This window comes from Sinocyclocheilus grahami, unplaced genomic scaffold, assembly GCF_001515645.1.
Source record: "Sinocyclocheilus grahami isolate Dianchi unplaced genomic scaffold, SAMN03320097.WGS_v1.1 scaffold8.1, whole genome shotgun sequence".
NCBI lineage: Eukaryota > Metazoa > Chordata > Actinopteri > Cypriniformes > Cyprinidae > Sinocyclocheilus > Sinocyclocheilus grahami.
In genome coordinates, this window is record NW_015505187.1 from 1,141,953 (window position 1) to 1,156,981 (window position 15,029).

The 15,029-nt window shown below is 34.5% G+C and overlaps 1 protein-coding gene across 1 annotated transcript in view; it reads right to left on the minus strand.

The window, feature by feature from the left end:
* Nucleotides 1-1,466: 1,466 nt before the first annotated feature.
* Nucleotides 1,467-15,029, minus strand: part of LOC107590996 (plexin-C1-like) — a 30,228-nt gene continuing 16,665 nt past the window's right edge. The window contains exons 24-27 of the mRNA XM_016279980.1: nt 10,287-10,362; nt 8,805-8,839; nt 8,192-8,346; nt 1,467-1,653 (exon numbers count right to left, since the gene is read on the minus strand). Of these exons, the coding sequence (XP_016135466.1) occupies nt 1,467-1,653; nt 8,192-8,346; nt 8,805-8,839; nt 10,287-10,362 (453 nt within the window). The remainder of the gene's footprint in view (nt 1,654-8,191; nt 8,347-8,804; nt 8,840-10,286; nt 10,363-15,029) is intronic.

The window sequence follows — 15,029 nt, forward strand, 5'->3', positions numbered from 1 at the left end:
ACAAATCAGATTGCTGCACAAGGGCCTTGACCCTCAGAACAGCTGCGGCTATCATATATTATCAATACACACAATGACATCCATTGAGGTTTCATTAAACAACTACGTGGCTGAGCATGTCTAGACAAGAATGGAGGAATGGCCAATAATGGTTGTGGAAAACTGCAGCAGACTACTAGATAATTGATGCCAGAGTGAAGGATGGAAAGGTCTACTGGGGCCAGAAAGAGGAAGAGAGAAAGGAAAAGCTCAAGTAGAAGTAGAAAGTAAAACTACAAGATCAGCCTGTCTTGGTTTAGCTCTATACAGTAGACCGAAATAACAAGACAGGGAAATTATGTGGTGTTTGCTCCTGTAACTAAAGCATCATCTATAACGTCAGGTTTTAATTACTACAATGCTCCCTGCAACTGTCGAGTCATTGTTATGACAATACTGAGCCATTCAAAGTAACATTGTGTCTTTGCTCTATTGAGGTTTGCGTGGTCAGTGTGCCGTCATAGATTTGCTGTTGAGATTACAGAGCTCAGTCACTGTCTTTCCTCACCACAAACCTGCTGTCTGGATTCCTAATGTTATCAAATATGGTGCAAGACTTTGCTTAGTGTGTATTGCAGAGGTGAAGTTCAAATATGTACTTATAAATATGATGAAAGACGGTGTATAATATTGTTTCAAGAAAAAATATTATGACTATTATTAATGGCCATAATAATAATAAATAATAATACTAATATAAATAATACAAAATAACAGTAATAATAATTATTATCATTATTACTTTATTATCATCATTATTGTTTGTATTACTACTACTGCTTCAACTAATATTATTATTATTAATACTAGCAGCAATATGTTCAAATGTGACTTCAAAAGACTCTGCTTATGTGTATTGCAGTGATGTTAAAATATGTATTTTTATTTATATATTTATATTTTATTTATATACTTTGAAATATGATGAAAGCCAATGTATAATATTGTGTCAAGGACAAAATATTATGACTATTATGACTATTATTAATAGCCATACTAATAAATAATAATAATCAAATAAATAAATTAAAATAAATAATAAAAAGTAATAAAAATAAGTAATAAAAACAACAGCAATAACAATATTTTTATTTGATGATGATGATGATGATGATGATGATATGTTGACAATTTTAAACGCTTCAAGTGAATTCACTTAGACAACATTATCATGTACTTTATGAATGTTCACTTTGAGATTGGCTAAAGATTACATGTAACGTTATCAATTTATGTTTTTAAAGTGAGTCTTTAAGTGAGTAATCTTTAAGTGAGTATTACACGATGGCAATATTATCCTATACAATAAAATCTGTAATAACTGTCTATGCAGTCTAATAACCAAGTACAAGACTAGAGAGCTGAGCTTAATTATCTTCCCAGCTGATTCTACAATACTGGTGTCAGAGGGACTCATGGTGATGTCATCAAGAAGCAGGGGCGTCTCTTACCCGGATGGTGGCCTTGTTGCAGAAGACTTTATTAATGGCGAGCCATGTGGGCAGATCCAACATGTTCTGCAAAACCTCCTCATCTAGCTCCAGGTTGGTAAGCTGGCCCTCCCCTTTCAGAGTGCTCAGATTAATCTTATCTGGGGAGAGGTTCTTAGCAAACCTGCAGAAAAGAGAAAGAGAGAGAGAGAGGAACAGGGAGAAATCAGGGAATAAAATCAGTAAGATGAATGAAGAAACTGAGGGAGGCAAAAAAAAAAAGCACATTGCAGTTTTCCATTATGGTTTAATGGCTCTTTCTCTTGACTGTAATTACAGCTTTACAAGCAAGCAGACCGGTGAGCTGTGCTGTTACCACCCACCACTTGAGAGGTGTGAGTTTGTGTGTGTGTGTGTGTGTGTGTGTGTGAGCGAGAGAGTGAGTGACTGAGTGAGTGAGAGAGACAGAGAGAGAAATGTTTCAAATATGCTTAAACTAAAATGCATATATATAAAAAATATGCTTATGCGTAACATTTCTGTCACACGCTTGAGGTATTCGGCCAATCACAACGCACTGGATAGCTAGCCAATCAGAGCACACCTCGCTTTTCAGACCGATGAGCTTTGTAAAAATCGACGCGTTTCAGAAAGGCGGGGCATAGAGGAGAAACAATAATGTACATTATGTGGGAAATAATGTGTTTTTTGGACCTCGATCCGCATAAACACATTTCATTACACCAAATACACAAAATAATGTTCCTTTTTAGCAACGTCATATGACCCCTTTAATAAGTTCAGTAATGGGTGCTTAAAGACATTACTTGCTAGAAAAAGCTCTTTTCACTGAATTACACACACACACACACACACTTGTCATTTTCAATGGATAGTCACAATGAGTGAAATGCACCTCGGTTTCAGTGACCCAGAGAATCTGAGGAGAGCTCACACAGAGGCCGTGACCTTCTGTTTCTGAGCGCATTGATTTTTCAGTTAATGTTTAAGATTGTTCCTGAAAGTGCAATGTTCTCCGCACAGCTCTCAGCACCGAGGTTGATAACAGAACTCATTTGTTATCATTTCCTTCAGCTGTTTTCGCTCGGCGGGCTAATGACACAAACAGGTCAGGGTGTGGAAAAACCGGTCACTCAAAGCCTATGATGTGGCCAAGGTCAACGCTAGCCTGGGCAAAAAAATGTTTTTGTGTGTCATGAATAGCTTGAAGATGTTGGATGGCCTGTTCATTTGACCTTCAGCCCAGTTTAAATACACACAGTCGCAGTTTAACAGCAGCGAACAGTTCTCTCACAGATTAAGCCAAAAGCTAGACTAAAAATGATTGCTCCTTTGAGAGTCACCGTTAACTGTGTAATTAGGTCCCAGACTAGGTGTAATCTGCGTTTGAGAGAACACCCTTAGATGGTCGTTTAATCCTGTTTCACAACTATCTCACTCTAACAGAATCAAATAAAGAGCTCTATATAAATAACTACAGGTAGATTATTAAAGCCTAATTACTGAGGGACAAAACACCACTAACCACTTCAATAACTTCAAAGTTTCAAATACAGAGGCAACTAAGTGTTTAAAACTGAGGTAACCACTGGCCTGGAAATCTAGAAACTACTTTGCATGTAGGTAAAGTTAGAAGAGATAACAAAAGTTTCCAAAGACTGAATAAGGATGAAAGTGTCTAAAGGTCGGAAACTGTGGCACTTTCCTATGAGTCTCTTTTAATAATTCTGGGGCCTGTTTCATAAAACAAGTTTAGCAAATGAGCCAGGCTTATTTCAGTTAGTCTGACTTATTGTCAGTTGATTTGGTTCAAAATAAGTCAGACTAACTCAAATAAGCCTGGCTTATTTGGTAAATTTGTTTTATGGAACAGGCCCCAGTTTAATGCAGTAAGAAAAAATTAAATAAACAACAAATTACATGTAATTAAAATAATAATGTAATTATTATATTATTGTTATATTATAAATAATTAAATAAATGAAGGTTTATTATAAATATAATTAATAAATTAAATTGAATATAAAACAATACAATTTAAAATAAAATGTAATAGTAAATTAAAAATAAAATAATAAATGAAAAATATGTATTTAAATTCAATTCGATTTAAAAGAATGAATAAAAAGATTAAATAAAATTAAACTTATATATATATATATATATATATATATAACAAAATCATATTCAAAATATAATGACATTATAGTATAAATATATAAAAATAATTAAATAATAATTTAAAAACTAAATTTAAAATTAAAAATAAATTAAAATATTATTAAAATTATATGCAATTAAGCTAAAATTTTAATTCAATCAAAGAAAACTAAACACAAACACACACACACAAACAAATGAAAAAAAATTTAAACAATGCAAATGAACACTTGTATAAAACTGTTGTGTGATTTATTTTTGTATGGAAAGAAGTGTGGAGGAAGCAGCAAAAAAAAGTTGAATGGTGATGAGGCAGACAAATTTCCTTTATTCTGAGTCTCCACAGAACTGTGGTGTGAATTATTAAACCGCCGCTGTGCAACGAGCCCTGCGTGGGCTTGTTCATCACTCTGTGTGTGAAACTAAACCAAACATGAGACACAGGGAGTGTGAAAACCTCCAGACACGCCAGTTCAAAACGAAATGTGAATAGTCTGATGGCCTCTGCGTTACGTAGCCTTGCTCTGCGAAGAGTTAAATATTCATTCAGACACGGCCTACCTTCGTTCTCTGATATCAGATATCAGGTCAGTCCTAAGAACGCTCCGTCACTACAGTGAAGAGATCGGACAGATGCCAGCCAGGTGACATCAGGTATAGGCTCAAATTTAACTACACCTGGATCATCTATTAGCAAAACTCAGGTAAATACATCTTTATTTTGGTTCTAATAGACTATATTTGCTTTTAAAAGGTAATTTCAGTGTTGAAGAAGGTCATGTACAAATCATACGTTTATTTCTACAACTGCATGATGTAAAACACGATACTGCCCCAAACCTAGATGACAAAAATGCCATTGAAAAATTATAACCAGCCTCCTACAAAACGAGCAGTGTTTTAACAGTCAACACATTCTGTCCCAGTGATACCAGCACTCTTGAACTGATATGGGGGTGGTGTTTGGCCTAACAGCACAAGACCACACTGTCAGATGCACAGACACCCATTCATACCATCAGCTATCACATAATATGCCCAAAGCTCCATAGAATAAACTCACACATTACAACATGTATGCAGAACCTGAATTAATGGGTTTAATTTAGCTGTGTGCATTTAAATATGACTACATGTGTTAAAAAAATTAATCTATTTTTAACTTCAAACATTTGCTTCCGGTTAAAATACAAGTCCTCTATCCAAAATATTGCTTTCTCCAGCGAAAAAGTTGTCTCAATCAGGTGAAAAATATGCACAGATCAAGCACGGTTTATAAGTGAAAACAGTCCTAAACTGTTCTGAACAAATATGTCGGTGGATTTTGATGTGAGAGGACAACAAGGGATGGACTTCTTCATCAGAGGGAGTGTTATTATGGATTATGGACTGCAATTTTGGCCAGAAGAGAATTTAAGTTAAGAGGCCTTAGTGATGAATTTTTTTTCTTACAAACATGCAGCTTTCCGCTTCACAAGACGTTAATTGATGGACTGTAGTCATGTGGATTACTTGTGGGTTATTGTGATGTTTTTATCAGCTGTTTGGACTTTCATTCTGACGGCACCCATTCACTGCAGAGGATCCACTGGTGATCAAGTGATGTAATGCTACATTTCTCCAAATCTGTTCCAATGAAGAAAACTAACTCATCTACATCTTGGATGGCCTGTATGTGAGCAAATTGTCATTTTTGGTTGAACTTTTCCTTTAATAAGTAGATTCACATTCAATGATGCACATTCAAAGTTACTGTAAAATAGGTATAAACTACATCAACTGACCATTTTTTAATTCTGATCTGAATTTAACTGGTCTATTTTAAATTGCTACTATTTCATAAAGTCAATCAAGTCGTGCTAAATTTACCACACAGCGATTAAGGGCGTATAACAGAGCGAATCACTGTAATATATGGTCTCGAGTGACATATTGATCTTATGAAATGGCAGAAACAGCAATAAGACTGAAAAGAGCAATATCGAACAGATTCTTAACCACTAAAACACTGCCAAGAAATTAGACATCGAGTTCAGACAAGATACAGTGTCTTCTTGTGAGAAAATGTTTCACTACTGTCTAGGCACTTTTGAAACATGATATTCAGAAAGAAAAACTCAACGCCTGCACTCATTGGTTTAAACTCGCCACACAGTCATATCACCCTGCAGCCCAAGACTGGTTGCCCACTGAAGCTAAGCAAGGTTGAGCCTGGTCAGTACCTGGATGGGAGACCTCCTGGGAACACTAGGTTGCTGTTGGAAGAGGTGTTAGTGAGGCCAGCAGGGGGTGCTCACCCTGTGGTCTGCGTGGGTCCTAACGCCCCAGTATAGTGACGGGGACACTATACTGTCAAAAAGCACCGTCTTTCGGATGAGACGTTAAACCGAGGTCCTCTGTGGTTATTAAAAATCCCATGGCACTTCTCGTAAAAGAGTAGGGGTGTAACCCCGGTGTCCTGGCCAAAATTTCCCCCCTGGCCTTTGTCAATCATGGCCTCCTAATAATCCCCAACCACTTGATTGGCTCTATGACTCTCTCTCCTCTCCACCTGTAGCTGGTGTGTGGTGAGCGCACTGGCAATACACAATAAAGCGCTATATAAAAGCATCATTCATTCATTCAAACTTATGCGGCCTTGATGATGTCACTTGAAATAGAAGTTGTTTGAAAGGTCAAGCATTTAGATGATAGATTACAAAAACAAAGATGCAAAATATAACCAGAAACATGTATTTGAAAAAGTAAATTTTCATGTTTGATTTTTAACGTATCAAGTAGGGATGCACGATATATCGGCCACCATATCGGTATCGGCCAATAAATGCTCATTTTTTCTGTTATCGGTATCGGCCTGATAAGAAAATTTGGCCGATATCTTAAAGCCGATAAATAATGCATTATTTCCTTCAGAGACACTTCAGATGCCAGAGAAAAGTCTAATGTTTTCACCTGGGAGATCCGGTTATGACATTTTAATTAAAAAAAAATTTAAATAAAAAATATGCATGGATGAATCATTCTCACTAAAATCTAAAACATGCATGTGGAAAACAGATTTTATTTTTACATGCCATCTTTAAAGATGCCAAATTCAGACTCTAAACCTTACATTTATGTCCCATAGTTGTTAACATTTGTATAAATTCTTGGTTTACAAGGCATCCTACTAGACTGTTTGTTGATTAACTGACCTTTAAGTGTCAACCAGATACACCACAGGGCTAGAAATGGGGTCACAGTCAGTCATGCAATGTCATGAATCCACTACACACAAGCAAAAGTGTTTAAATTAATCCCCTTTGTTTTTGTTGTTTATTGTTTTATTATATAATTTGATTGTTTTATGTCATCTTTAAAATTGTAAAAAAAAAATATATATTATTTATTATATATATATATTGTTTAAAATATTACCCTCTTACCACTTATACTATTATTTTATGCTATGCTTTGTTGTTTCTGCCTTCAATTTAAAAAGAAATAAAGAAAAAAAAATGTATACGTATTAAAAAACAATGATTTATTTTAATATTGTTCTGAGCATAATAATAATATTTGACTAATTATGTATATTTTATTTATAAAGTTACCCATAAAATCAAACATAATTTATTAAATATACAGATGTAATATTATTATTATGGAATATGGCATTATTACAGAATGTGTTGTTTTTTTATTTGTTATCCTAGATATGGATATGGGATTGGATACGTTTCAGATTTATAAATATAATTTTAGCCATTTTTATGGTTTGAAATGTAATTTTTGTTGAGCTCTATTTTCCTATACATTAGAAATTGAATAAACACTGATCAAAATACTACAATTATAATTCATTTATTTATTATTAATTGGATATGCTCATAAACAGAAATAGGCAAATAGTAAACTTAACATCTGTCAATACATCCTAAGTGATACATTAGATAAAAAAAAGAAAGAAAGAAAGAACAAAAAACAATGATAAAAATGATACTCTTTCTACATACTTCAATTATTTCCCCTTACATTTTAAAATATACTGGCAATTTCACCCATTATTTTTTTGTTTGGTTATATCGTTCTGAATGTTACTCCTTAAGGATAATGTAATTCATAAATCGATTAATGCAAGCTGTCATATTATAAGTAATAACTAGTATAACCAATAGAGGGCGACAAAGGAATACAGATTAACAGTGATCACACTGTTAGAAACATCTCTTTACATAAAACTACACACATTTTAATAATATAGTGCAGACCAGGACAGTTGAATAATTATGCAAATTGGCAGAATAATGCATTAGAGGCAAATTCTGTAGTAAAATAATATATGACTCAGAAAGCAGGGAGAAAAAAAGTTTAGCAAGTAATGGGTTTGAGATACATTGTATAGACAGGTCAGTGTTAGTCCTGTCCGTCTGTCTGACTCTCTATCTATCTATCTGTCCGTCTGTCCGTCTGTCCGTCTCTCTATCTATCTCCGTCTGTCTGTCTGTCTGTCTGTCTCTCTGTCTATCTATCTATCTATCTATCTATCTTTCTGTATCTGCATCTGTCTATACAATATACAGTATATAATAAAATGCTTCTGTGTGTCAATTATTCTCACCTTAGTGGAGAGCAGCTTGGTGAGGTACATCTCTTTGAATTTTAGTGCTTTTTTCTCTGGATGTTTGCTCAGGTCTGTGTCGATATCTGGATCGACCTAGACCAATCAAAAAGTCCAGTTACTTTGTGTATTTGAAATTGTCTTTGATATCATATATATTGTTATATATAATCAAAATTATTTTACAACAATGTCTTCTTATATATACTGACAGCGGTTCTAATTGAAATGTTGAAGTTATTATGCCTCAAGAGGCAAAATGCTTGGTGTATCTTTGAACAATATCAACAACACAAAGATTATGTTCAGATTTGCTTAAAAACGCTTCCTCTCATTTAAACAGGAAGAAGCTGGCAAAACCGAAAGTATCACACACCCACATTCACTTCACTTCAGTGCGAATGCAGTAGCATCTAGATATAACACATGAACTCTCAATAATGGAGGAAAACACAACACAGACACTTGACAGATCATTAGGTGTGTCAGTGCAATGAGAAGGACACAGCAAAACAAACACTGGACAGAAGAATACATGCCCTATGGCAACTCACCAGATGGAAGTACTTGACAGCGAAGTTCTCATAATCTGTCGAACAAAACACCATAATGATGAGTAAATAAGCAATGTCAAGCTGATACTGGTGCAACAATCATTATTGTTGTTCTTGACGCAGCAGACAGGATGTGTTACAGTACAGAATCTCTATTGTAGTAACAGTGGTTTTTTAGTAGAACTTAAAATGGCCACATGTCAGCACCCAAATTTGCACAATGCAGATGCACATATACCACAAACACATATGCAAACATAACCAGATATGAACAATGCATGTGTTCATACACACATTTCGACATCTTGGACCCTGTCTGACATTAATCAACATTATTAGACTACAAACAGACCATTGATCACTAATATACACTCAAACTGAAATGGCATGGATTAATTTATATTCGTATTTGAATGTACAACAATTACTGATCTGTTAACTATTATAAAATGTAAATATATCAACAACTTCATGAAAGTTCTAAAAGGCTACCAGAAACTGTCTGTGGTACATATGCAGGAAAAGAGACTTCACCGACAGATATAGCACGTGGTATAAAGAGACAAAGATAACCGATGCCACCACTTCCTTTACACAAGGCCAAATTTCATCCTTGTGCTTCAGTGTGAGAAGGTTGCCTTAATTTGAACTCTTTGTTAACAGCTCTAGTTCAGCTTGACAAGTTCAATAGAAGGGATAGTTCACCCAAAAATGGTAATATTCTAATTATCTACTCATCTTCAAGTCTTTTCAAACCCACATGACTTTATTTTGTGTGTGGAAAACAAAAAGTGATGTTTAGCAGACTGTTAACGCTGATCTCTTCCATATAGAGAAATTAGATGGGGGACCAGTGTCCCTCGTATTTTTATTAAAATCACTATATTTATATATCTGATCATATGATAGCTTTTGTGAGGAATACACTGAAATTTCAGACTTTTATAATTTCTTTCTTTATAGCTCTGGTCACCATTAATTTTTATTGTATGGAAAATTAAGCTTGTACATTCTGATAAACTACTTCTTGTGTGTTACAAGGAGAAAGAAAGTCCTATAGGTTTTGAAAAAGATGAGGGTGAGTAAATGACAAAATTGTCATATTTTGGCTGAACTTTCCCTTTACTTGAATTTCTCTTAGCTGATGTAATAGAATACAGAACACATCTGGATGCACTGTTACATGAAAGAAAAAAACAATTTCAGAACTCCCACATTATATGTTGCAATACTGAATGTTCTGTTGAGGGGGGTGGGGTGTTTGCAAAGCTACAGTATTGTGGTGAGCTGAACGGCTGTTTGTAGTGAACTTCTAAGTTGTCAGTTATACAGATATTAACACTCAAAATGCAAACCTATTTTAAGTACAATAATAAAGTAGCAACAACTGCAACAGCAAAATAAACCACCCAAAATGTATTGATTGTGATATTGGGCATGGCATTGTTTCAGTTTGTGGATGATGGGAGGAATGTGACTCACCCTTTACACTGCTCTGAGACCTCAATGGTGCATGTACTTTTGTTGTGATAACTTTAATGCATGATCCATCTCCAACCTTGATGGAAATACATATTTAAAAACACAAACTCTGGAAAAGCTGAGAAAATAAATACTGTGCTGCAGTAGTTTATGGGTGTGTTATGGGTTTGCAACAGTTTAGCATAATCTGGGTTTATTTGGCCTTGTGATACAAGCTTTGCAAGTGAACGGTCAATTTCAAGCACCTTGAATAAAGCTAACAGAGACCATAAAAATACTGAGCAAGACAGTAAGACAAACTTATTTTGTAGTCTTTTATCTGTTACATTTCTATTCACACATGACTATTGTTTTATTTGATAGAGATATGAACTATATTTTTTACATTTTCTAAAGAAAATGTGATTGGTCATTTTACTTTTGTCACTGTTTTTAAGGTGTTGCTATGTGGCTGCTGGGGTGTTCTGGGTGGTTTCTTAAGGATCCACTGAAGTGCCTTGAAATATGCAGCACTACTCAATGAGTTGATATAATAATATAAGAACTAACCCTTTAAGCTTGGTAAAACCGCATTTGACCCCCACAGTGTAATAACTCCTTTAGATACAATATGAAACTAAAGTTACTAAAGCAAAACAATGATTATTATGATGTTGAGGATGCGTAGAAAATTGTCTCATCCAGTCACTTTAAAATATAGCATTTTGTGTAGAATTCAAATGGGTCTGATATGTTTTGTGGTCTGCACCGACTCATACATATGATCCGCTCTGTGCTTTGTGTCTCTGGCCCAAAGCAGACTATTGGCTGCGGCAGTTTGTGGGACACAACGAGAAACCAGACTTCATTCGCCCCAATGGGAAGCACATTTACACTGTCTAAATCAATCCCTATCCCCTATGTAGTGCACTACGTGCCATTCACTATATAAAAAAATAGTAGTTCTGTGAACAAGTGACCGATTTCACCAGCAGCTTCAGTGTCTATTTATAGTGTAGGGGGTGGGGCGCTTCAGAAAGCATTTGATTAGAAAATCGGATGATTTTTGTTGATTAATTGCACGTTGATCCATATTGGTGGAAGTGAGAGACTGTAAGGTTTGAATGCTTATACAGTATCTTCTAAATGTGAATTTTTCATTGTTTTGGCTCACACTAGCTTACACAAAACCTTAAGGCTAACATATTCATACTAAAAGCCAAAAAACTATTTTGATTTGATGGGGACTTTAATAGCTCAAAGGTCCGTTCACACCAAGGATGATAACTATAACGAAAATAACAACTAGAAACTTATAATAATCATTCTAATTCTATGAGAGTTGTGGCACAGAGAAATTATATCAGTGGAATCACAACTTGCTATAAGGTGTTTTTAATGTGTCTTAAGGTATTTTAAAGGGGTCATGAACTGCCTTATAATGCTATCAAGATTTGTACATTAAAAAAAACATAATAATAGGCTATTTTCTGTCCTGTCTTTAACCCCCCTCATCAGAACGCTCTGTTTGAATAGGTGTGGCAGATTGTAGACTCAAAAGTAAATGCCCACTGCCATGATTGGCTAACAGTTGTGTATGTTTCACAGCCTACATCCTTCACAGATGGATGCTGCTGTCATTTAGGTTAAAATGCATAAATAACAGGACAGTGCAAAGACTGTTTTTCCACAACTTGGCACTACACAGCATCTTGTTGTCTTCAGAGCCATCTTTATCATTTAGTTTCCTGCATAGACCTGCGTTCACCTCTCTCGTTATTAACCTACTACAGTACATATGTGAATCGCTGGGCGGGGCTAAACGGGCGTTGATCTTCTTCTGCGGAGGCAGTGTTCAGCCACACTATAATGTCATAAAGTGGCACATTCCACAAGCTGTCATTTTGGCAAATTGGCTTCAATAAGCTGTTTTTAGACTAACAAGAAAGTTTTGAGTTCTGAAACTTACAGGATGTTTTTATAGCGCAATGACCTTTTATATGTTGATTTCTCAGTTCATGACCCCTTTAAAGCAGCAAACAACTGCAGTATGTGCTCATAATAAACAGAATGTCATTGGTGATTCTTAAAGTTATCTTTATAGTTGTCGTTCTTGGTGTGAACAAACCTTACCTCAAATCCCTAAGCCTTTATCTTATTCTCGTCTCTATATATGGCCCATGTGGGATTTTTGTTTTATCAGTTGTCTGTTTGCTTAGAATATAGTCCACTTCTCAAAAAAGATGTTTGCTCCATTTTTTTTGTTCTCATGCACTCACCTGATAATGTTTTAGAGTGTTCAACATGGTAACATGCCCCCGAATCTCTGAGGACTCATCGACTTCCTGCAGCATGACAAACTTCCCTTCCTTTTCATATTCTGTGAGTGCACAACATAAAATGGAATACAAACAGGAATTAGTTTAGCGGATATTGCAACTGGCAACCTGAAACTGTGTGTTAACCACAGACGTAGGCTCTATAAGGAAGTTTTATGAAATATTATAATCATCAACAGTAAGAGAGTGAGAAACAGGGAGTCTACTAACCAATTTCTATATCCCTGATCTGCTGGAAGAGGAAACCAAACTTGCGCTGGAAGGTCTGCAAGATTTTCTCCTTGACCTGTTGTATTGTGTCACAGGTCAGTGCGTTGACCTCTAAGGGTTCACTGACCTCTCCTCCAGTCCCCACAGCAAACACCACCTTCAGTTTCTATAGGGGGCGAAAACATAAACCAAACAATTTAATGACTAAAGAAAAACTACTCATTTTATATGTGGGACATAATTTATCTGTTTTTTTATGAGAATGCATGAAGAAGCAAACACTTTAAGGAACAAGCACCTAAAGAGCTCAAAATAAAAATATGACCTGTAATAAATACAAAAAATACTGAATGTTCAATTTCAGAGATAAGTTTTTAAAAAAGTTTAAATCTATTACGATGGAGAAAAAATTTAATAAATTCCACTCATAATGTCTTTCATATCACTGGGGCTGTTCATACAGACAATATTTAATAAACTTCAGTAAAAGAAAACATTATTTATAAACCATTTTCTTACATACTTTTTTATTTTTTAATGTCAGATAGATCAAAACATTTTAAACTGGCAAACCAATTGTTTATCTATTTATCTATCTATCTATCTATATACATATATATATATATATACACTACAGGAAATAAACAGCCTAATAAATCTATGTCAAGTTTTATTTATGTTTTAAATGAATGATCTCATACTCACCTAGAATGCATTGATTTGATTAGAAATACAGTAAAAACAGTAACACGATTTAAAAAAAAATATTAAGTTAAAAATATATAAAATTATATATTGTTTCTTTCTAAACGGTTTTCAACATTGATAATAAGAATATTAATAACTGAGTACCAATAATAACTGATGATAACTGAGAAGCAAATCAGCATATTAAAAGGATTTCTGAAGGATCATGTGACACTAAAGACTGGAGTAATGATGCTGGAAATTCAGCTTTGCATCACAAGAATAAGCTACATTTTAAAATACATTCAAATATAAAACATATTATTATATTATATTATATTATATACCTCCAGTTATGGACATTTCAAGGACAAAAAAAATATAAAACAAGATTTTAAGAACATGTAAATCAAAAAAATAAAATAAAATAAAAAAAGAGAAAACAAAACCTGTATACTTAGTATCTCTCACGCTGCAGGATACTGTCTGCTATCACTGCATGACATGTCACCAACCAATGAATTCATCTGCAGAAAACATCTGTTAGTGTACAGATGACACAAAGCGACTGGGCCTAGTTGTCAAGCACAGTAACTATTGTGAGTCAAAAGTCCATTTACAAATTGTGTTTTATCCATAGACTGTATAGTTTTATCTTGCAGTGGTTTTTATTTTGCTTTCAAAAATGAATACAAACCACAATAGCATGCACTTAGCCAATCAATTATGTATAAAGGTTTATTTTTCTTAGTACAAATACTATATATTTCATAAATGTCAGAGCGGGGCAAATTAATGCATTCATGAATAAATACAATTTATGAATTAAATATTTGTAGGCCATGTTTGCTGTTTTCTTCTTCTTCTGTTTTTGGCGCATTGCATCCTGTGTGCATATCGCCACCTACTTTTGCTGTTATGCAGTCATGGTTTATTTATAATCAATTTCTTCCTTGTTTTTGCTTTTGGGACATTCTACCAGAAACGTACATTTCCACTTGTAAAAATCTTGGGTGAAAAAAATATCTTATTCTTAAATCTGAACGTTGAGTCATATGGAGGACATGTTAATCTATATGAAACACATATCGTGGCATCTCAGCATGTTTTTATGATTGAAATAAATACATTTTTATACGCATTTCACCCCTAAAATGTCAGGCCCTGTCACAGACAAATTTGTATATATTAGAATGGTTTCCTAATGAATTTCTTTGATACAAATAACATTTTCTTATTGGTCACATGTCCCTGATTGTATCTAACATGGTTTTGTAATTTCTATAAGAAATATAAGCAACTTTTCGGTCAACTGTAGCACACAAAATCACAGAATACCCCGCCAGGCACTCATATAGTTGTAAAAAAAACTGCCTTTACATAGGAGATTTTTTCAAAAACATAGTAGTGGATATATACTCCAGCCTTCATCTACACAGTTACAGAGATTGATTCATCAATATTTCCTCAAATATTACATTTTTATAACATAATGTCCTGTGTGACAGGACTGACTGAGGCGTGACAG